Raw genomic sequence first — 21,467 nt, 5'->3', positions numbered from 1 at the left:
CCATCAGCCCAGAGCCCGATGCGGGGCTCGAACTCACGGACCGCGAGGTCGTGACCTGAGCTGAAGTCGGACGCTTAACCGACTGCGCCACCCAGGCGCCCCTCATTTCATTCTTGAAATACTTCACTATGTTTCACTAAAATATACAAGTAATTCTTCTTCTTCTTCTTTTTGTTCAGCAATAATCGTATCTGCTTTTTGCCCCTCTAGTCTCCTTTCACACGACCTGCCTTTTGGAAAGTGTACTTGTGTTTTGGTTTGTTTAAAGATTTTATTTAAAAAAATTTTAATGTGTATTTGTTTTTGAGGGAGAGACAGAGCATCATTGGGGGAAGGACAGAGAGAGAGGGAGACACAGAATCTGAACGAGGGGCCAGGCTCTGAGCTGTCAGCTGTCAAACTCGGGAACAGAGAGGTCACGACCCGAGCCAATGTCAGATGCTCAACTGACTGAGCTACCCAGGCGCCCCTAAAGATTTCATTTTTAAGTGATCTCTACATACAACGCAGGGCTCGAACCTACAACTCCAAGATCAAGAGCCACATGCTCCACTGACTGAGCCAGCCAGGTGCTCTAGTAAATTCACTTCTTCACAGAATTTCCACCCAATGGGTTTTGAGACACAGTAAAAGGTGGGACAGGAAAAATGAAACAAAAATTCAAATCTATTCCATGTGTTCAAACATAGAGGGGACAAAAGGAATCTTGTCACGATTTATCTTCAGGAAACGTTGTGGCATAACTATATGTAATTTAAGATGTTATCCTAAACATTAAATATGAAAGAATACCAAAAAGTCCACGTTTATCAATGTCAACAAGAAATAACACAGCTAGAGAGACCTATAACTCAAACAAACCCATGACAGGGTTCCTCAGCTTGGTCAGAAATCTCCATGAAGCTGAAATGAACGATCACAGAAAGAATTGAAAGTAGGGTTAGGCAAGAATTCTTTTAAGAATTCTTTTAAAAGAATTCTTTTAGGCAGCGTGAGCACCTGCCTGCTATTACGCCTGTAGAAACGAACAGAACCAAATTCTAGTTAAGGTGCCCGTTTTCTCCATATTCATCTTTTCCCTCCCTCTCCCCCTCCCCCCACCTCTCTCTTTTTCTCTCCCAGTTTGTTTGAATTAGAGTCCAAATAAATTCCATCCCTTCCAGTTGGCTTGTGTGTCTCTTGAGTCTCTCTTTTTTAAAAGATTATTTATTTATTTTGAGAGAGAGAGAGAGAGAGAGCGCGTGCACGCATGCACAAGTGGAGGAGGGGAAGAGAGAGAGAGAGGGAGAGAGAGAGAATCCCAAGCAGGCTCTGCACAGCCAGGGCACAGCCCCATGCAGGGCTCAAACCCATGAACCCCGAGATCATGACCTGAGCCGCAATCAGACGCTTAACCGACCGAGCCGCCCAGGCGCCCCTATTTTTTATTTACTTTTAAATAAGCTCTGTGCCCAATGTGGGGCTTGAACTCATGACCCCAAGATCAAGAGTCAGATGCTCCACCGACTGAGCCAGCCCGGTGCCCCTGTATATTTCAGTTTGGAATCCCCAGCAAGAACAGTTACCGGCAAACAGTTGGCAGTCAATACATATTTATGAGATAAATGAGTCAATCAATCAGTCAATGAGATTTTCAAACCAGTATGAAACTCTATACTAAGAGGATCATGCAGTTCAATCTAGATCAGCCAGAGCTGGTCTCTGGAAAGGGACTGGTTAGGAACCTTGCTGGAATGTCAAAACTTGGGGTATCTGAGCATGTCACCTGAGACCTACTTGCATAAGGTCCCATAAGCCTCCTAGAGGGAAGACGGGATTGGGCTCATGGGATCCTGGGATTCACAACCCTAAGAAAGGAGGGTTGGAACTGCTATTCCAATCTGGAGAAAGGCGGCTGGACAGATGACACAAACCTTACTCGAGGATATGCACCCAAGCAAAGGATGCTTTCAAAACTGTAATGGCCAGGTCCCCAAAGCAACTCCTTAAGGCATTTCAGTGGAGGAGATGGCTACACTTAGGCCCCAGTAGAGTTCAAGCACTGGTTTAAAGAGAACACGTGAATGTCCTTTGTGGGAGGAGACAGCAGCAGGCTTGAGAACCGCACACCGGGAAAGACAGGAGGGGCGTGTAGGGGACCGGTGCCCTCCAGGGAATGGCTTTACGACAAGCAGCCAGAGCTTCAGACACCAGCATGGGGACCAGCAGCTAAGGCAGCACCCGGTGAACTCAGGAAAACAGCAGCAAGTGAGGAGTGATGATACTCACCAGGTCCCTCCTCGCCCACAAGAAAGAAATCTCCAAGAGCCTGGGTATCTGGGAGACACTGCAGGGCAAGCAAGCGTTCACCACCCCCTCAGACTGGCCAAGGCAGGGGAGCCCTGGGAAATTTGCAACTGGGAAACCAGAAACCCAAATTATCCTTGGACAAGCCACGTGTCTTCAAGGCGATGGCACTTGCCAAACTTCAACTCTGTATTTTGCGATTTAGTTTGTGGTCTTCTGGTCATTTGGAGTGTATATATGGATCCCCGAGGCTACTACGATCAAAGGGAAGACTCATTTATGGATATGATGTGGGCTCCATGACCCTGCCCCTCCCCTAAATCACATCCTGGGTGGCCAAGGGCCCCTCCCATGAAGGTCACATCTACCCCTACAGCCAGAAGATCATCAGGACTGACTTGGCTGAATTGCTCTCCGGGTCTAAAGACAGATCTGGACAGACTAACTTCGTGGCAAGAATATCCAGGAGCTCGAAACCGTGCCATGAATAATAATCGCTAACACTTACTAAGTGCTTACCGCGTGCCATGCATTTGTTACCTGCTTTACACATATCACGTCACTGAATCTTCAAATGATTCCCAGGGGATGGGCATTACTATTCTCATGCTTCGTATTTTAGAGATGAAGAGGTCAAAACTCAGAGAGGTCAGAAACATCCCAGAGCTCACACAGGAGGGATGAGGTGACATCTTAACGACTACCCTACACGACCCTCTCTTTTCTGGAAGTGGCTGGTCTCACCTTTCAAAATGAACATCCTGCTGCCCTCTTTCATGCTTGAAGGGGAGGAGATGGCTCAGAAGTGAGGACAGCAGAGAGGGGATCTCCGGCTGAGCTCCGAGCAAGGCCGTGGCCACCCGTGTCTTGTGGATAACAACGCAATCGGTACTCAGAAAACATCCGAGTGCCCTGTTGTGAGAGAGGCCAGCCAGACGCCCCTTCAAATAAAGGCTTAGGGTCTCCGCTGTCAGCTCCTTCATGGTTTGCCTTAGCTGCAGACAGCTGCCTTGCTCAACGTCTTGCTCTTCCCAGGATGCCGCCATCCAACAACTGAGGGCAACGGGGGTGTCGCAGCCTAGCCAACTTGGGCCACGCAAGATAACTGATCACCCGGAGCTCCGTCAGGCCCATGTGGCAGTATGACTTCTCTTTCTGGCCAGTCCTCCTTCTCCCTTCCCCCACAGGTATGGATCTCTCACAATCACCTTGCATCCCAAACTCTGTCTCAATATCCGCTCATCGACAACCTAACCTGGACACCTAGGTACCAGGGTAGGTGAGCTCCTGGCTGCCCTCCATTGAAAGGCAGATGATCAGAATTCGCCCTGTTATTCAAAGATCTCTGTTAGTCTCCCTGTGGGAAAGGCTAATTCTGCTTCCCAGCTTTTTCAATGCCATGACCCCAGAGATGATTATCTTTGGGCAGATCATGGAGGCAAATGAAGGAGGCTGCTTGGGGCCGGGGGAACCTGTCCAGGGTCTCTAACCTGTTGTCCGTGGGCTGAGGGTATACCTCAGTAACACATTCAGGATGTGTTAACATCCTGGTCAGGAAGCTCCAGGCCAAGTCAGAGATCATGATGCTCTGAAGAGGGTGGTTTTTAGAAAGGCACACACACAAGGGATGGGTCACTGGGTTCTACTCCTGAAACCAATACTACACTGTGTTTGAATGTAAATAAATAATTTATTTAAACAATAAGTTATTTAAATAAATACATTTAAAAGAATAAAAAGGCACACACAGACACACACACACTAACTGGGGTTGGTTATGTGTACCAAAGACTTAATTGTGGGGTACGTGAGGCTCAGTCGGTTAAGTGTCTGACTCTGGGTTTCAGCTCAAGTCATGATCTCACGGTTTGTGGGTTCGAGCCCCACACTGGGCTCTGCACTGACAGTGTGGAGCCTGCTCAGGATTCTCTGTCTCCCTCTCTCCCTGCCCCTCCCCCCACTCGTTCTCTCTTTCTCCCCCCCTTCTCAAAAATAAATAAACCTTAAATATAAAAGACAAGATTATAAAACTTTCACTGAAGGATATCTTTATGATCTCAGGCTAAAGGATTTCTTAAATACACAAGAGCAAAACCATAAAAGAGAAGACTGATAATTGTGCCTACATAAAAAGAACTCCTATTCACCAAAAGACACAATGAAGAGACTTAAAAAGACAAATCATCAGCTGTGAGGAAATATGAGAACAACATAATAATAATGCTAGCTGGGCACTCATATTCACAATATGTATAAAGAACTCCGGGGGCGCCTGGGTGGCTCAGTCGGTTAAGTGACCGACTTTAGCTCAGGTCATGGTCTCACGGTTCATGGCTTTGAGCCCCACGACGGGCAATGTGCTGACAGCTCAGAGCCTGGATCCTGCTTCGGATTCTGTGTCTCCCTTTCTCTACGCCCCTCCCCCACTCATGCTCTGTCTCTCTCAAAATAAATAAACCTTAAAAAAAAAAAGAACCCCAATGAGTAATGAGAAAAAGTCAAGAATAGGAATTTCACAAAACCAGAAATGATCATGTGACATATAAATATAAAATACATAAGCATATTTATAACTTATAATGTTATAAGTAAATTAAAATATAAATATACTCAACCTTATCGCTTCCATAATCATGGAAACACAAATGCCCATCAACAGGGAAGAACGTATGAGCTTCCTCTCCTCCCTATTAACACACATGGATCTTAAAAACCCGACGTCCGTAAACGAAGCAAATTACAGAATAAATGTTGACTCCATTTATGTGTATACATGTTTGATCCCGCTTTCAAAAGCAGGAAAAACTAAACGCATAAGGATGAAACTGTAAGAAGGACAAAGGAAACAGTGAATGTAAAATTCAGGCTATGTTGTGGAGGGTCATTAAAGATGCCGAGAATGTTCTGTCTCAAGGGTGGGCATCTCTCAGGCCAAATCCAGTTCATCACCTTTTTTTTTTTTTTTTTTTGTACAGCCCATGGGCTAAGACCGTTTTCACAATTTTAAATACTAGGGAAAAAATTAAAAGAATATGTTGTGACACTTGAAAATTATATGAAATTCAAAATTTCAGGGTCTATAAATCAAGCTTTACTGGACCCGAGCCATGGCCGTCTGGTTATGCCTTGTCCATCCATCTCTACCACCGCCAACCCCCACCCTGACATACACGGCCAATTAGAATACAATTCCCCTACTGGAATACAATTTTCCACGACTCCCTCATGTTTCTGCATGTCCTAGGAGCAGAAGCCCCGACTGCCTTTGCTTCGGATTATACTTTCAAGGCTCAGAAGATAGAGACAGTGTTTCCCCCCAGATCAAGAGGCAGGCATTATAAATGTCTCAGATTCCCTCATCTCGGGGTTCCTCTTCTGTAATACGACCCACCGCGCGAGCAGATACTATCTGGCCCTCCTTACATCACCTGGTGCAAAGTGAAACTCAGAGAACCAGCACAAGAAAATGCTGATACTCTGCCTACCGCTAGTACTGTGAGTAAGAAACCATCCTTTGTTCTGACCCAGGAGACTTGTGCCTTCCGTCAGCATTCAAGCAAGTGTGGCAGGGTAAAATCTCACACCACGCACCGCCATGTTTTAGACATGAGAAAACTGAAGCCCAGAGGAAGGGGGTGACTGGCCCAAGGTCACTGCATGGATGGGGAGTGCCACTACCATTGGATGACATACGTTCCTGACGCCCAGTGCAGTGCTCATTCCTGCCTCCAGGCAGCTTCTTGGGATCCCTCCAGGCCTCCGAAGGCCCTTAGGACTCTCCCTTGCTTCCCTTTGGGCCTCCTGCACACAGTCCGGGCCTTACCTTTCACACTACACTTGAAGGTTTGACTGACCACTCCAGTATTATTCTCCTTCTCCGCTGGCCACTGATAGACGTAGACGGTGGTTCTGGAAGACCCGGCATCGAGCACGATTCCGTACTGAACAAAAGGGGGAAGGGAGAGTCAGAAATGGGCTGGGCCTCTCTGAGGACTCTTTTCCAATGGGCCACCGAGAACCCCGAATACTCTCCAGAGGGTAACCCATACTGCTTCATTTGGGGAGGGGCTGACCAAGGGGAAAAACCGAGTTTCTCCAAACCAACTTTGTCTCCTTGGGCTGTGGGGAAGGGGGTGGGGGTGGGGTGGGTCAGGTGTTCTGGGGCATGGTTCTCACTCTTGGCCCACATTAGAATCACTTGGGGAGTTTTGGAAACTCCCAGGGCCAAGGCCACATCCCAGACCCATTAAATCAGAATCTCCGGGAGCAGACCCAGGCATCGCAGTTTCTAAAGCTCCCTTGGTGATTCCAATATGCAGCCAAGGTTGAAAATTAATACTCCGAGGGTCTTACTTGTTCCCTGATTCTTCCTCTTCCAGACCTCTGAGGTGGGGGGACAGAAGCCACCTGGGCCTCAGGAGGGAAATGAAAATAGTCAGTCGCCTGCTGCCCTCTGTTCTTCAAACTTCCAGGCCAATAAGCCTGAAGTAAATATAGGAAATTCTCACAAGGGTGACACACGTCAATACCTGCACTGGCCTGCAGAATGAAGGTATTCACAATTCAGGAGAAAAACCCCAAGATGCCAGCTAACGTTGACATACTGTCCCCCTTTGGTAACACGGTACATGGACAGACAGGGGGGTCTGCCAGGGCAGTGCCAGGACTAGCTGTGCTCAGGAGAGCAGGCTAGGAGTCCTTGACCATGTCCCCACCTTGAGGCAGGCACCAGGAAGCTTCCTCCCCTGAGGGTGTGGCCCAGCCCAGGCCCTGGACCAAGCCTGAGCAGGAAAGGGCATGCGTTAGCAGCCTACGGGGATTGGAATGAGTAATGCTGACCTAGGTCAGTATGTGCGTGGGCCCGGAGTCAGCCCAGGGCAGTGGAGGCTTCTGGAGCTTTTCTCCAATTCCACTGCTGTTGGGTTAAGCCAGCTGGTCTCAGGGAGGAAGATGAATTTGGGTTCTGGAAGCAGGTCGAACTCAGACGGATGCTTGCTTGCTTTGTGACCCTAGGTAGCAAGAGGCCTAACGTCTCTGGGTTTCCTCACGGGCAGACAACTTAACTTGCAGAAGTAAACAGACCCTATGCCTAACACTCATGGCTGCTCAACAAACACAGGTGATATGGAAAGATCAACAAAGCAAAATAAACAAAACCACAAAGACCAGAGGAAAGAGAAGTAAATAACACCCCTCAAATCCCACTATTGTTATAACACCTTGCTATACATCTTTTCTAACGGCCGCCTGTGCATACAGCTACATATATGAAAATGCGGTCAGACATACGTTTTCAATTCAACCCAGGATTATAGTGTACGTAGACCTTTCCAACGCTCTGTTCTTACATAAAAAGTATATCATGTACATCTCTCGCCGCCAATAAAAATACTGATATCGCTTTCAATACATTCCCCACCTCTTCCGTGAGATGTACAATAATCCATTTAACCAATTCCCTGACGCTAGCCATTTGGGAGGGCTCCAGCTTTCTACTATCAACAAACGCTTGTTTCATTTGAAACAAGGGGACCGAATAAAAACGGGTGGCCCTAGCTCCTCAATCGCAGCTTTCCCATTATATTGACACGGAACATCCTGCGTCCGTCGGTACTTGAACTTAGACACCCTGCTAATCTCAGCCTTCAGTCTGACGAATGCTGACGGGGATCCTGACATGACACCCCCCGGGGGAACAAGGAAGGCATTGTTCCCAGCCTGCTTACCCGGAGATTAACGCACAGGTGGCACTGAAGGAAACCGGGCACTCAAGCGATCTGAGCCTCCCTACCAGTCCGCTTTCTCTCCTCCCTCCTGCTGCCGACCCCCCACCAGCCCAGCACCGGCCCCTGGCCCCTCCACACCGGGTCCTGACTACAGGAGGGAGCACACGTGAGCAACTACTCCGCAGGGTCCCCACCCTTCCCAGATCTTCTGGATCCCAGCTCTTCACGAAGAGTGCGTTTTCCCCGTGAGGGAGGCTTGGGGCTGCTGTGCCAAGCTCAGGAAGGAGGAAGAAGGGCCATTTTCACGTTCATCATCATCCCAGCTGGCATCCAATTTTCACCAAGGTGGGAGCAGCTGGCCCTCCCCTCGGGCACCTGCCGGATGTGCTGACAGGGACCAGCCCTGAGCCCGGGGCTACTCCTGAGGACCAGGTATCCACCCCACCACTGTTCGCTGACGTTTTCCGAAGTGGAAAAGTTGGTCTTTTTGAGAGCTCCCTTACCTAAATCAGCGGAACTCAATGTGGTTTGATGGAGTGGGTGGGATGGGGACTGATTTCATTCAGTTCAGCTGGGCAGTGAGTAACCCCCTGTCCAACGCAGTGTCAGAAAGGAACGTGGCTTGAATGTAGAACTGAAGACACACTCAGTGGGTTAACCAAAAGGAAACAGTCTTCCGTGAGAACCCCATGATCCAAAACTTAAGGGATGTGTGAGCTTCTAACAAAAGCAAAAGTCGTAAGAACAGTTTTCTTAGATTTGTTATTAGCACTGTCATCATCATCCATGGCCATCACCATCATCATCCCTCTTGGCATAATAAGACGGATCCTAGCAGTAATACACATTTGTGGAGCACTTCTAATATGCCAGGCATTGCCCGAAGTGCTTTAGTGTTGCATCTACAAGGGCAGGTGTGGTCATCCTTCCCACTTGACATATGGGGAAACTGAGGCTCACAGAGGTAAAGCATTGCCCACCGTCACAGACTTGGGCCCGAGCTTGGTTCTAACTGGCCATCGGACCTCTACACACAGCCCCCGTGCTTTCACTGAGTTCCAAGGAAACCAGGTCTAACAGGGTTGACTGTTTAGTAATGAGGTGCCTAGGGTGCCTCGGTAGCGAGTCGGTCGAGCACCCAATTTTGGCCCAGGTCCTGATCTCACAGTCTGTGAGTTCGGGCCCCGCATTGGACTCTCTGCCGTCAGCTCGGAGCCTGCTTCAGATCCTCTTCCCCCCCCACTCTCTGCCCCTCTCCCACTCACATGCACACACACTCTCTCTCTGTCTCTCAAAAAAAAAAAAAAAAAAGATGCCTGGTGCGTAGAGCAGACTTTCTTTGTTCAGACAAAAAGTCCCTCAAAAGCAAGCTTGTAGCTAAGTAGTATGCAGATCTGACTATACACAGGAGGTGGACCAATGTGATGAAGAAGCCACATCTGTCTGGAAAGGAAGAAACTAATTATCCAACTTTCGCTCTCTAAGGGGTAACCAGGGAGGGCCACAAGGCACCAGAGATCCCGGCTGATGACTGATAACCAATGAGGGTTACAAGGGAATGTTTTTTTGTTTGTTTGCTTGTTTTTGAGAGACAGACCGAGAATGCAAGTGGTGAAGGACAGAGAGAGAGGGAGAGAGAGAATCCCAAGCGGATTCTGCACTGTCAGCACAGAGCCCAAGGCGGGGCTCACACCCACGCGGCATGAGATCGTGACCTGAGCCAAAATCAAGAGTCTGGACGCTTAACCCACTGAGTCACACAGGTGCCCCTACAAAGGAATGGTTTTAGCACAGCCTGGTCTCGTGGTTGTGCTTTGGAGAATAACGGCCAAGCACGGGAGTGTGACTCAATACGGGGATCTCATGTGACCTGAGCGGGACTACGTAGGCCCCTCTTGGACACTGATGTCCTGTGGCTGCAAGGGGCAGTGGCAATGGGGTACTGATCATACTGGACTGAGAAACTCCAGGGCTTCTAGACAGTTGTGATTGGGGCTGGGGAGGGAGAAGTCTCGAGAGGAAGAGATTGGACTTCATGAGCAGGAAGCAGGTGGGGGGCTGAGTAAAAAATAGAAATGATGCCACCATGTTTACTCTTCAGGCTGGTGGAGCAGGTTGGACCAGCAACAACGAAAATGGCACTGGGGACGCGTTGACCCTTGACTGAGTTTTGATACTTCTCCTCTTAAACTCCGATAGACCAGGGTTAGGTAAGCCAAGGTTGCATGTAATAGCCAGCTATCATGACCTTTCATTAGGGTCTTAAGGAAAATTCCAGCCCACCCCCACCCCCCACAGGCCATCGTGGAGCCGGCTCTCGTAACCAACTGTCATCTTTACACAGAGGCAAAACAACGTTCAAGGTTATGAAAACACAAACATAACAACGTAAAAGCCCTTGAATTCATTCAGCTTCACTTCCACAACTGCCCTTCCCACCCCTGGCACACACCGAAGAGCCAAACACAAGAGGCTTGTCCTCAACCTGAGAAGGGCTGCAGGTGGAATGTTCTTTCAAGTGGCCGTTCTGCTCCCGGTTCCCCCGGCTCAGAACATCTGTCTTTTCTCACATTTAATCCACCCAGCTAAGCAGAATGAGTCCTCTGAGTCAACATTCCAAGGTGATACAACTTCTTGTCCCCTGCAACTGTGACTGGGGCCTGGCAGCGCGATTCTGAGCAGATTACAGATCCCCTCTTTGAACGAACTGTCTGCTAATTGGTGAGCGTGGTTCTTCTGGTCCTTCTAAACCCTCGTTCGAGGCCCTGTTTTCTGTTCTCTTTTGTTTCTTAGGTCCCACGTCTGCTATTTCCAGTGTGTGCAACTGTGAGAAGCGATCCACCCTTTCTGCTCCTCCGTTCTCACCCGTGAGTAATCATATCCACGTGGAATAGTCATGGAGGGTTCCCTGCCCACACTCCTCAGGCCTTACCGCTGTGCTGTCCAACCATGCGCTTTCCACGCATCTAAAGGCTTTCTCTAGTGGCCGAGCCCACCTGAGCGTGCAGCATGCCAGAAATACGAGGGGGTTAGCGTCTCCCAGGGAGCAGCCACTCCGCCAATGACTAGTGGAAGCTGGTCGTGTAAGTATGTCCTTGAGTGGGATACCTGTGAAGCAGGTGTTCCAGATGCCCTTTGGTAGAGGACTCACCTGGGGATGAGTTTTACACTGGCTCCCAGACTGAGAGTCCTCCCCAGGACTGAGCCCCCACTGCCCACAGTGGTAACCTGCTGGGTGGCAGGCCCTCCAGGGGCTGCCTTCCCTCCAGTCTCACCTCCCACCCCCTACCTGTGTTTCCTCGGGTCATTCCCAGATGGCCTGCTTTTACTCACATCTTTGATCAGGGGAACCCACCTGACCCAGGAGCCTGAGACATGTGTGGTCCTCTCTTTCAATGGTAGCCTCCTTACTGCCCTGGGGTCTACTTTTCTCTACTCAGTTTACTCTTCTAGTCTTTTAATCCCTCCACGCCCCTCCAGTATGAACAGAGGACTTACCTCTTACCTCCTAAAACAAGTGAAAGCTAGCGGCTGTCAACTGCCTTAACCAACCCATCCCAAACTTCTGCAGGGCCTGAGGGAAAATTTTTTAAATGAAGACTTTTACTCTCCCTCCAAACTTCCACCCGTCCTCACCCCACACCCCTGGCCAATCCACAGAGCAAAGAGCCTCACGCACCTGTATGCTGACTATAGAAGGTGGGACAGCTCCGACCCCATATCCACGCTCTGTCTACACTTCCTGCAAATGGCTGCCCCTTTGCCACCCCTCAGATCACTGGTGAGGTCGGTCCTCAGGAGGAGGTCCACACAGACCCTGGCTTCTGGAGTCTCAGGTACCACAGCACATTCTAGAAGGGGACGCATGACTCTGGGTGGGCACATTCCCTTGAGCCATGGAGAGAGATAAACCTGGAATACAGCTAGAGCTGGTTCCTCTGAAATATGGGGTGTAAGAGTGGTTCCTGGGGTTTAAGAGTGGCATTAGTCTTGCCCCCAATTGGGGGGTACTTCCATCCCCCCGTTCAGCAAGCCTTCCTGCATCTGCGCCCTCCCTCCCCCACCCATCCCTCCTGTGCAAAGGAGGATAAGTTCTCTAGTCAAGGTCAGTAGCTCCTCCTGGGTCCCTCATTCTGAACTTAGGATCAGGGAGAGGAGGGAGGTAGTGAAGAAAGCCCTGGCCTTGGGAACAGGAGGGACAAGGTTTTAGTTCCCATCCTGCCACCCAATGGCCAGACCCACGGTTCCTCACTTGCAAAGTGGGGGTGACAATGCTTGCTTTGTCCCCCTGCTATCGCTGCCACAAGGGTTACACGAGATAATTCAGGGAAAAGTGCTCACCAAGCTGAAAAGTTTACAAAGCATAAGGAGATGGTGATACTCCTGGTTGCAATCCTGATTTTATGCAGTTTAGAGAAGAAGACAGTGCCCCGAGGTTAGGAAAATGGCTTCTCTTGGCCTTGGCTGTTGTCTTTAGACAACCAGATAATTTGTTTTTCTCTCGTCACTGGACAGTTGCATAAGGTTTTTTTTTTTTTTTCTTCATGTTATTCATGGGGGCCTGAGATTTTTTTAAGTTTATTTATTTTGAGAGAGAGAGAGAGAATGAGCAGGGGAGAGGCAGAGAGAATCCCAAGCAGGCTTCATGCTGTCAGCGCAGAGCCCAACTCGGGGCTTGATCTCATGAACCGAGAGATCATGACCTGAGCTGAAATCAAGAGTCGGGTGCTTAACCGAATGAGCCACCCAGGCGCCCCTAGAGTCGGGGGGGGGGGGCTGAGATCCTTAAGTAAAATGTCTTATAAAAGAACCAAATGCCATCATCTAAAGGAGTTTTAATTTAATCCTTCAGAAGAGAGCAGCCTCAGAACGGTGGGTCTAACTCACCCACACAGCCGAGGCAATATTAGTTTCTTTTTTATCTCATAAAAATTAAAAAAACTTCTATTTCAAATACAGCCTTTGAATAGTCACTAAGAGCAGGAAGATGTAGACAGGATTCTTGAGGTCAAGGGTAAAGGCTAAATGAGGTTCAAATAACGGTTGGTTTTCTTGGCTCCTATGGCCCTATAGCTAAGAAGCGTTTGTACATTTTTAAAGAGTCACAGGAGACAAACAAACAAACAAAAGATACGTGACAGAGACTATAATGACCTTTAAAGTCTAAATATGTAGTACTTAGCTCTTTACAGAAAAATTTTGCCAACCTCTACCCAAAATGACTGAAGGACTCTTTTCCCCTTCGTCTGACAGTCTTGCACAGGATCACCTCCCATCACCCTTACATCCAAGGCTGGGGTGATGTATATGGTTCTCAGACTGTCGGACATCATTTGAGAGGTCATTTGGGCACTTATCAAAAGGGCTAAGAGTAGCCTCTGAAACTGAGCACGGGTCCTGAGTAATTTTTCAAGGGGAAGAGTCAGAGGGATCATGGCACACTTTTAGACTCAAGAGAGGTTGCACAAATACAGCTCAAGGGGACCTTTTCAAGTCATTGATGTCTTGTTTACCAGGTCAGGCCAGAAGAGGAGGCTGGGTCTCCCTGTCTTCACTCATGGTCAGGGTTGTGTGGTCTTGGGAAATGTACAAGCTGCTAGATCTCTGGCAGCCTTCTGGAATCCTTGGCTACAAGGTCTAGCTTGGGCTCCAACAGTCAGGAGTCAAAGCAAGGCCACACGGTCCTTGGAGAAGGGTCACCATTATCAATCTGTAGTGTCAAACAGCACAAAGCTGGTATGTCCAGAGCTTCTCCCCTGGGTCTTATGTCAAGGATCCTTGGGTTCTTCCTTGGGTCTTCCCCCACGGGAGATGGGGTAAAGGGTTTTTTTCTAACTCATGGCCTTAGAATACCTGATGTCATAGCCCATCCCTTCAGTGCCAATCCCTTCACACTTACCTTCAGTCCTGGAAGGAGGACCTCTTTCTGGTGAAACTGGATGAGTGTGATGGTCACAAGCACCACAACACTCAAAATCAAGACCACCAAGGCGATGATGGCTGGGGTTCGGGAGAGGGCCTTGAGGCCTAAAATGGAAAGACCCAGAAGACACATGAGGGGAAAGTAGGAACAAGGCACTGGCCTTCTTTGTAGAATCCAAGGACTGGGTGCACGACTGCATGCCTACAGCACTTCCTCTGGCTTTAGTAAGGCCAAGACTTTTTAAGGCGGAGGAGTGATTGGGCTCCAAAGCCCATTTATCTTTTCTCCAGAGAGGGAACTAAAACGCCATTTGCAGAGAAAGTGTGCGTGCGTGGTTTAGTTTCCTGGTATCTCCCGAAACATGTTATGCATATATCGGTCAGCCCTGAGATGCTTTACAATAACATTTACTTCAATGTAGATGAAAAAATATGGGTTTTCTATTAATGCCAGTGGTATAATATCTCATTTAAAAATAACATCAGACAAAGAGAAATGAATACTACGCTTCAGATATAGTCAATGATTATCAGGCTCAGTACTCAGTGACATACTGTCAAGGAAACAGTAACATGTATGAATTTCTGAAATATTTGAGTTTCCAGTAAGACGTCAACCTCAGCCATTTTTCCTGTGTCTGCAGGGAAGGTATAGGGTCTCCCCTACATTCACAAAGAATCACTAGACCCACGTGTTCACTCCCAAAGGGGTCATGTCATCTCTGGTACCCGTAGTTTAATCACAACATGGAAACTATACTCATTTAAAAGCAAAACAAAACAAAACAAAAAGAAGAAGCATATGAATCATCTTCATCTAAATACATAGCCTCTGAATAAAGATAATTATATCTGTATTGTATAAAGGTACATGATTACCATAATGGACTGATGATTAACTAATATTGCTTAACTAGATCACTTAAAAAATGTTTTTAATGCTTTATTTGTTTTTGAGGCAGATCATGAGCTGGGCAGGGGCAGGGGGAGGGGGAGACACAAAATCCAAAGCCAGCTCCAGCACAGAGACTGACGCGGGGCTCGAACCCACAAACCATGAGATCATGACCTGAGCTGAAATTGGATGCTTAACCAACTGAGCCAACCAGGCGCCCCACTTAACTAGATCATGTTGAGCACATATTTACTTGGGTCGTAAGAAACCAGTAGGGGCTAACGGAAATTTCATAAATGCAGTAGCAACAGATTTTTTTTTTTTAAAGAAAGAAACAAATACTGTTCTGTACCGAAATGATTCCATTCACGTGAAGTTCTAAAACAGGCAGGTGACTAGGATGAGAACAGTGACAGTCCAGAGGGCTGGGGCAGGGGTTCCCCGGGAAGGAACACAGGAGCACTGTCTGGGGTAATAGAAATGCCCCATATCTTCACAGAATTGTGGAGTATATGGGTGCGTGCCTTTGTCAAAATTCATCAAAACTTTCAAAGTCCTTTGAGGAAAATGTGAAAATTAAAGTAACCAGCTCCACACTTTACACACTGTATGTTAGCCAATTTGACAATAAGTTATATTAAATAAATAAATAAATAAATAAATAAACAAACCCCTCTGGGGGGAAATTAAAAAAAAAAGTTTAAGAAAAATAAAATAAAAGACTGATAGAATTCCCCAGGGCAGAAAATAAATAAATAAATAAATAAATAAATAAATAAATAAATAAATAAACAAACAAACAAATAAAGTAAACCACTCCTTAGGTATAATTTCCCTTAAAAAAATTTTTTTTCAATAAATTGCCCCATCCTGGGGTGCCTGGGAGGCTCAATCGGTTTGATTCTTGATTTTGGCTCAGGTCATGATCTCACGGTTCATGGGTTTGAATCCTGCGTCAGGCTCTGTGCTGACAATGTGGAGTCTGCTTGGGATTCTCTCTCTCTCTCTCTCTCTCTCTCTCTCTCTCTCTCTCTCTCTCTCTCTCTCTCTCCCCCCCCCCCTCTCCCCTGCTCGTGTTCTTTCTTTCTCTCAAAATAAATAAATAAACATGACAAAAATTAAAAAAAGAAATTGTCCCATCCTAAAAACATCCCCTTTTGGAAGACAAGGGTACCCAATTTAGGGGCACAACTTAAGATCTATCCATTTCACTGTATATAAATTATACTTAATTTTTTTAAACATAAAAAGGCATTCAGTTAAAATATTGACTTGGGGATGCAAGCTGGTGCAGCCACTCTGGAAACCAGTATGGAGGTTCCTCAAAAAATTAAAAAAAGAACAACCCTACGACCCAGCAATTGCACTATTAGGCATTTATCCATGGGATACAGCTGTGCTGTTTCGAAGGGACACATGCACCCCCATGTTGATAGCAGCACTATCAACAATAGCCAAAGGATGGAAAGAGCCCAAATGTCCATCGATGGATGAAAGGATAAAGAAGATGTGGCATATATATACAATGGAGTATTACTCAGCGATCAGAATGAAATCTTGCCATTTGCAACTACGCGGATGGAACTAGAGGGTATTATGCTAAGCGAAATTAGTCAGAGAAAGACAAATATCATATGACTTCACATATATGAGGACTTTAAGAGACAACATAGATGAACATAAGGGAAGGGAAGCAAAAATAATATAAAAACAGGGAGGGGGACAAAACATAAGAGACTCTTAAATATGGAGAACAAACAGGGGGTTACTGGAGGGGTTGTGGGAGGGGGGATGGGCTAAATGGGTCAGGGACATTAAGGAATCCACTCCTGAAATCATTGTTGCACTATATGCTAACTAATTTGGATGTAAATTAAAAAAAATAAAATTAAAAAAAACATTCACTAAATAATAGTCTTGGTAAAACTACTATGACATAAATGTAAATGGTGATACGCAATTGGCTGAAATATGATAAACACTAGCATCACAGAAGGATCACTGGATTCAGATAATCCCAATATGTCTCTTATCAATTGGGCATTCTATTTATTTATTTATTTCATTTTAATTTTTTTTTAACATTGTCAAGTTAGCTAACATACAGTGTATACAGTGTGCTCTTGGTTTTGGGGGTAGAGTCCCGTGATTCATCGCTACATACAACACCCAGTGCTCATCCCAACAAGTGCCCTCCTCAATGCCCATCCCCCATTGTCCCCTCTCCCTGACCCCCCATCAACCCTCAGTTTGTTCTCTGTATTTAAGAGTCTCTTGTGGTTTGCCTCCCTCCCTCTCTGTTTGTAACTATTTTTACCCCTTCCCATCCCCCGTGGTCTTCTGTTAAGTTTCTCAAGTTCCCCACGAGTGAAAATATATGGTATCTGTTGTTCTCTGACTGACTTATTTCACTTAGCATAACACCCTCCAGTTGCATCCATGTTGTTGCAAATGGCCAGATTTCATTCTTTCTCATTGCCAAGCAGTATTCCATTGTATATATAAACCACATCTTCTTTATCCGTCCATGTGTTGATAGACATTTGGGCTCTTTCTGTAATCTGGCTATTGTTGAAAGTGCTGCTGTAAACATCACCAACTGGGCATTTAAACGTAGATGAATTAATCGGGGCACCTGGGTGGCTCAGTCGGTTAAGCATCCAACTTTGGTTCACGTCATGATCTCACGGTTCCTGGGTTCGAGCCTCGTGTGGAGATCTGTGCTGACAGCTGGAGGCTGCTTCGGATTCTGTGTCTCCCTCTCTCTCTGCCCCTCCCCTGTCCGTGCTCTGTCTCTCTCTGTCTCTCAAAAATAAATAACCATTAAAAAAAATAAATGTAGACGAATTAAAATAAAATTAAAAACTCAGTTCCTCTGTCTCACTAGCTACATTTCAAGTGTTCTATAGCCACGTGTGTTCCTATTCTAGAACATTTACTTTTAGATCATATAACCTAGGCTTTGCTTCTCCGTTGTTTCTAGGAGACATTTTTCTGGATCACGTGTATAAAACTATATAGAATTAGGTTCGGTCTCAATATCCGATTATATCACAGTATTGAGTAGCTGGCAAGGCCAGTCACGTAGTGCGTCTCTGTAGCTCAGAACAGCCAACTCTTCTCGCCCATTCTGATTTCCCTGAGGTACAGACACTTCCTTTTACTAAAGATGGCCACCCAACACCCTAATTCTCCTACCTTGTCACTGGGAGTGTAAACCCGCACACCATCAATGGAGAGTGGTTTGTCAATGTTTATCAAAGTTCCAAAGGTGTGTGCTGTCTGACTTGCAATCCCACTTCTGGGAATGTATGCCACGGAACTAGCCCCGTGTGTGCAAAACGACTTATACCTAAAGTTACTCACTGCAGAATTGTATGTGACAGCAACTGGAGGGAGGCCAGCCACCGTGAGGTTGACCTTCAGAGCCTCTAAATGGGTCCCAGATCAGTTTTCTCTGATTCCAGATAAAAGTACGTAAACTAGCCAGAAACCAGTTTATCCGCAGATGTAAGAGTCTGATCAACATTTAAAGAATATGTCACATGTCAGTGTCAGTTTTACAGGTTTAAGGCACTTTCCGCCCCCCTAACAAGACACGGGAGAACTTTAATTTGCTAAATTAAACAGTGTAACAAGTTAGCTTGATGTGTGGTATTACAGTATAGGTGTTAAAAGTTCAAAGCATTTTGGGGGAAAACCTGGAAATCAAAGTAAATTAGCTCTTTAGGTACAATTTCCTTCTACAGAAAAAGACTTGTATAAACTGCTTCTACTATCCTAAAATCATACCCTTTTGGAAGACAAGAATGCCCAGTCTCGGGACACAACTAAGGATTATCTGTCCAGGGCAGGGAGGGGGGTGATACGTGAGCAGTGGCTGACCACACTGGACTCCCCAGTCCTTCGCCTCAGCAGTTTTCAGGTAAAAAGCTATGATTACCCTTAAGCAGACCTTTGCCCCAGCAGAAAAGCGTATCACAAAGCAAAATGGACCAGACCAGGTCTCATTCATTTAGGGGATACAGCCCAGAGCTGTGCTGTCATTAGGAGTGAACAAACCCCGTAATTACAAGGTGTCTACCTGAGAGTAGAGAGGCCAGACCCTTCTGGGCTTCTACACGAACAACCGCAAAACATACTCCAGAGGCAGGCAGGCAGGGCAAGCTTGGAAGCGGGTGTGTGAGAGTTCTGCACATGTGCCTCCGGTGTCAGGGGTAACAACGCTGACCTGGGGTGGGGTGGGGAGCGCCGGGTGCCGTAGGTGCTGTGCCAGCAGCAACACTTGGGTGGAAGTAGAGGACTGATCTGAGGACCTGGCAACTCATCACAACATCAACAATACTCTGAGGCAAACCTTCACACACAGGTTGGTAAGGGAAACCACAAAGGGCCAAATTAGTGGATTATGCAACCCGGAAACACCATTTAAGCAAAACATGCACGTTACGTTAGTCCTCGTTTTGTGTAACTTTGATGGAAAGCCTTACTTCTACCTGAGGCATGCTTGGTGGTGAAAGCCTGGCGAGCAACTGAGGCTCGAACCAAAGACCTTAAAGTCACTGGCAGGGGACAGACAGGCGTTAAAACACTGGGGGCTGAAGCGGGGATTGTGCCTTGTCAATATCACACTCGCTGCCTGTTGGGAGATACTAACCTGCTTGCTCACAGGGTTGGCGGGTCAGCAGAGTGAACATCTTTCCTCCCAACTGTAGGTGAGAGAACACAGAATGACAGTGTGTCCGTGGACCCTGACTTCAGTTCCCCAAACGTGCAGTGTCAAACCCAATTTGGGGGCGCCACTAAAGAACATCTGTCCGGGGGGCGGGAGGGGGGTGATGTGGAAGCCACGCAGCTGCCTCTTAATCCTGTTTTTCAGATAAAAAGGCTATGATTACCTTTAGCAAAGGAATCTCACTGGTCCCAGCAGAAAAGCCCATCACAAAGCAAAACCCGCTTTCCAACCCACTTCACTTCTTCCAAATCAAAACCTTCCGGGGGACACATGCACCTAAGATCTTCGGCCCCAGACCCAAAGCTCGGCTGAAATTCTAGCGTCCCCTCCGCGGACGCGAGGAAAAGAACGGGTCTGCCCAAATTTTAAACTGAAAATCTTCAGAGAAGAAGTCAATCACTTCCCGCAGATTTTTCCACCTGTGCACACCGCCCTGGGCAGAACGAATCTTCCACCTACTGGTAACATTCACAGGGCTGAGGCAGGGCTCTCCAACTCACAGCAGCAGGGCGGGTTGCTGGGGGGGTCGGCGACCCGTGAACTTGGAGTCGCCCCTGGAAGCCCCGGGAGGTTTATTTTTAGCTGCCGGCTGGAACCAGCTGCAAGGGGATCCAGGGCCCCCGGATCCAGCGCCCCAGGATCTGGGAGGCCCCGCTCTGGGACTGCGTCTCCGCGCAGCCAGGCTCTCTGCGCGCCGGCGCATCTCCGGGCCCACAGATGCGCTCGGGGAAGACGCGGCCACCTCTCCCCGCTTGGCACGGACCCCTCCCCGCCGCCCGAAGGTTGGGGCGCGCGTCCTTCGGTCCCTCCCTCCCTGCCTCTGCGGAATCCGATTTCGCCTCCTTCCCTCCCAGCGCCCAGCGCCACGAAGCTTCCAGCGCCTCCCTCGGCGGCGGGGGCGCGGGGTCCCCGGTCCTCACCTGCGCGCGGACGCTCGGCGGAGGGCGAGCTGCGCTGCCGCAGTGGCCGCCGGCCGCCAGCTCGCGGGAGGCTCTGCGGCGGCGGGGGAGGCGGGGGAGGCGGGGCTGCGCGGGGCGGGGGCGGGGCCGCCGCGGCCCGGCGCCGCCCCCTCGGCGGGGTCAAGGCCCAGCACCTTCCCTACACTTCTTCCAGTGCCCTCCGTCCCCGCCCCTCCAGCGCTACCTGGAGAAGGTGAGGAGGGTGTCGACTGCCCGACTCCCTCTTCCATCAACGTCAAGGCCAAGAACGCTTGGACCTCCCTTTCGGTTTCCTCCACCCTCACCCCAAGCCCAAGTGGAGGGGGAGTGGGGCCGCGGAAAGCTCCTCGCGGGTGCGCACAGGTGAGCCCTGTGCCCCATCTCTCCGTGCAGCGGAAGCCGGTAAACACCCGTAGTGTTGAGCGTGAGGCCAGCAGGCACCCTGGTCCCTGAGTCACTTGGGCCAGGAGAGGAAAGTAATACAGAGACGTTTCCTGGCATGTATTTTAGAAGAACTAGGGTGACCCTGCCCAAGGACCCCCTCACTGGTTACTCAGCAATGCTCTACCCCACCGCAGTTCATTTCTTCCTTTCTTATCTATTTATTTTTTTCTACCTCATTTTATATGGGTATCATTAGGTTATGATTCAGGGCAAGCTCTTCCTGGAAGAGGCCAAACAGGACAAACATGCAGCGATTCAAATGTCCCAGGAGTCTGTTTTTAATGCATCAGCAGGCAGACTTTTGGCTCTACTCAGCGACCTCAAGGACTCTTGTTACGATCCAGCGAAAGGGTCAAGTGGGCTTCTGTTTGACCACCCCTCCTAGTGGCTCCAGACTATCTGGAAGGAAGAGCTAAGGTCTGGGCTGTGTCTGCCTGTTCTCCTGGAGAGCTAGACCCTGTGTGCCACTAGTTTCCTGTCCTGTGCAGATGGGGCCAAACCCACTATTATGGGGCCCTTTA

At 48.2% G+C, this 21,467-nt stretch overlaps 1 protein-coding gene across 3 annotated transcripts in view; it reads right to left on the bottom strand.

The window, feature by feature from the left end:
• The window catches only part of ENTPD3 (ectonucleoside triphosphate diphosphohydrolase 3), a 37,612-nt gene extending 17,070 nt beyond the window's left edge, over positions 1 to 20,542 (bottom strand). Inside the window, exons 1-4 of one of the 3 annotated variants that reach the window (XM_030328921.1) lie at positions 20,485 to 20,542; positions 19,487 to 19,538; positions 13,912 to 14,039; positions 6,110 to 6,227 (exon numbers count right to left, since the gene is read on the bottom strand). In XM_030328921.1, coding sequence (XP_030184781.1) covers positions 6,110 to 6,227; positions 13,912 to 14,039; positions 19,487 to 19,526 — 286 coding nt within the window. In that variant the 5' untranslated portion in view covers positions 19,527 to 19,538; positions 20,485 to 20,542. Of the gene's footprint in view, positions 1 to 6,109; positions 6,228 to 13,911; positions 14,040 to 15,181; positions 15,360 to 19,486; positions 19,539 to 20,023; positions 20,069 to 20,484 lie in introns of those variants that run through there. The other 2 variants (XM_030328920.2, XM_030328922.2) reach the window with 2 other exon arrangements.
• Positions 20,543 to 21,467: the final 925 nt, after the last annotated feature.

The sequence above is a fragment of the Lynx canadensis genome, chromosome C2, assembly GCF_007474595.2.
Source record: "Lynx canadensis isolate LIC74 chromosome C2, mLynCan4.pri.v2, whole genome shotgun sequence".
Taxonomy (NCBI): Eukaryota; Metazoa; Chordata; class Mammalia; order Carnivora; family Felidae; genus Lynx; species Lynx canadensis.
This window is presented reverse-complemented; position numbering and strand designations above follow the sequence as displayed.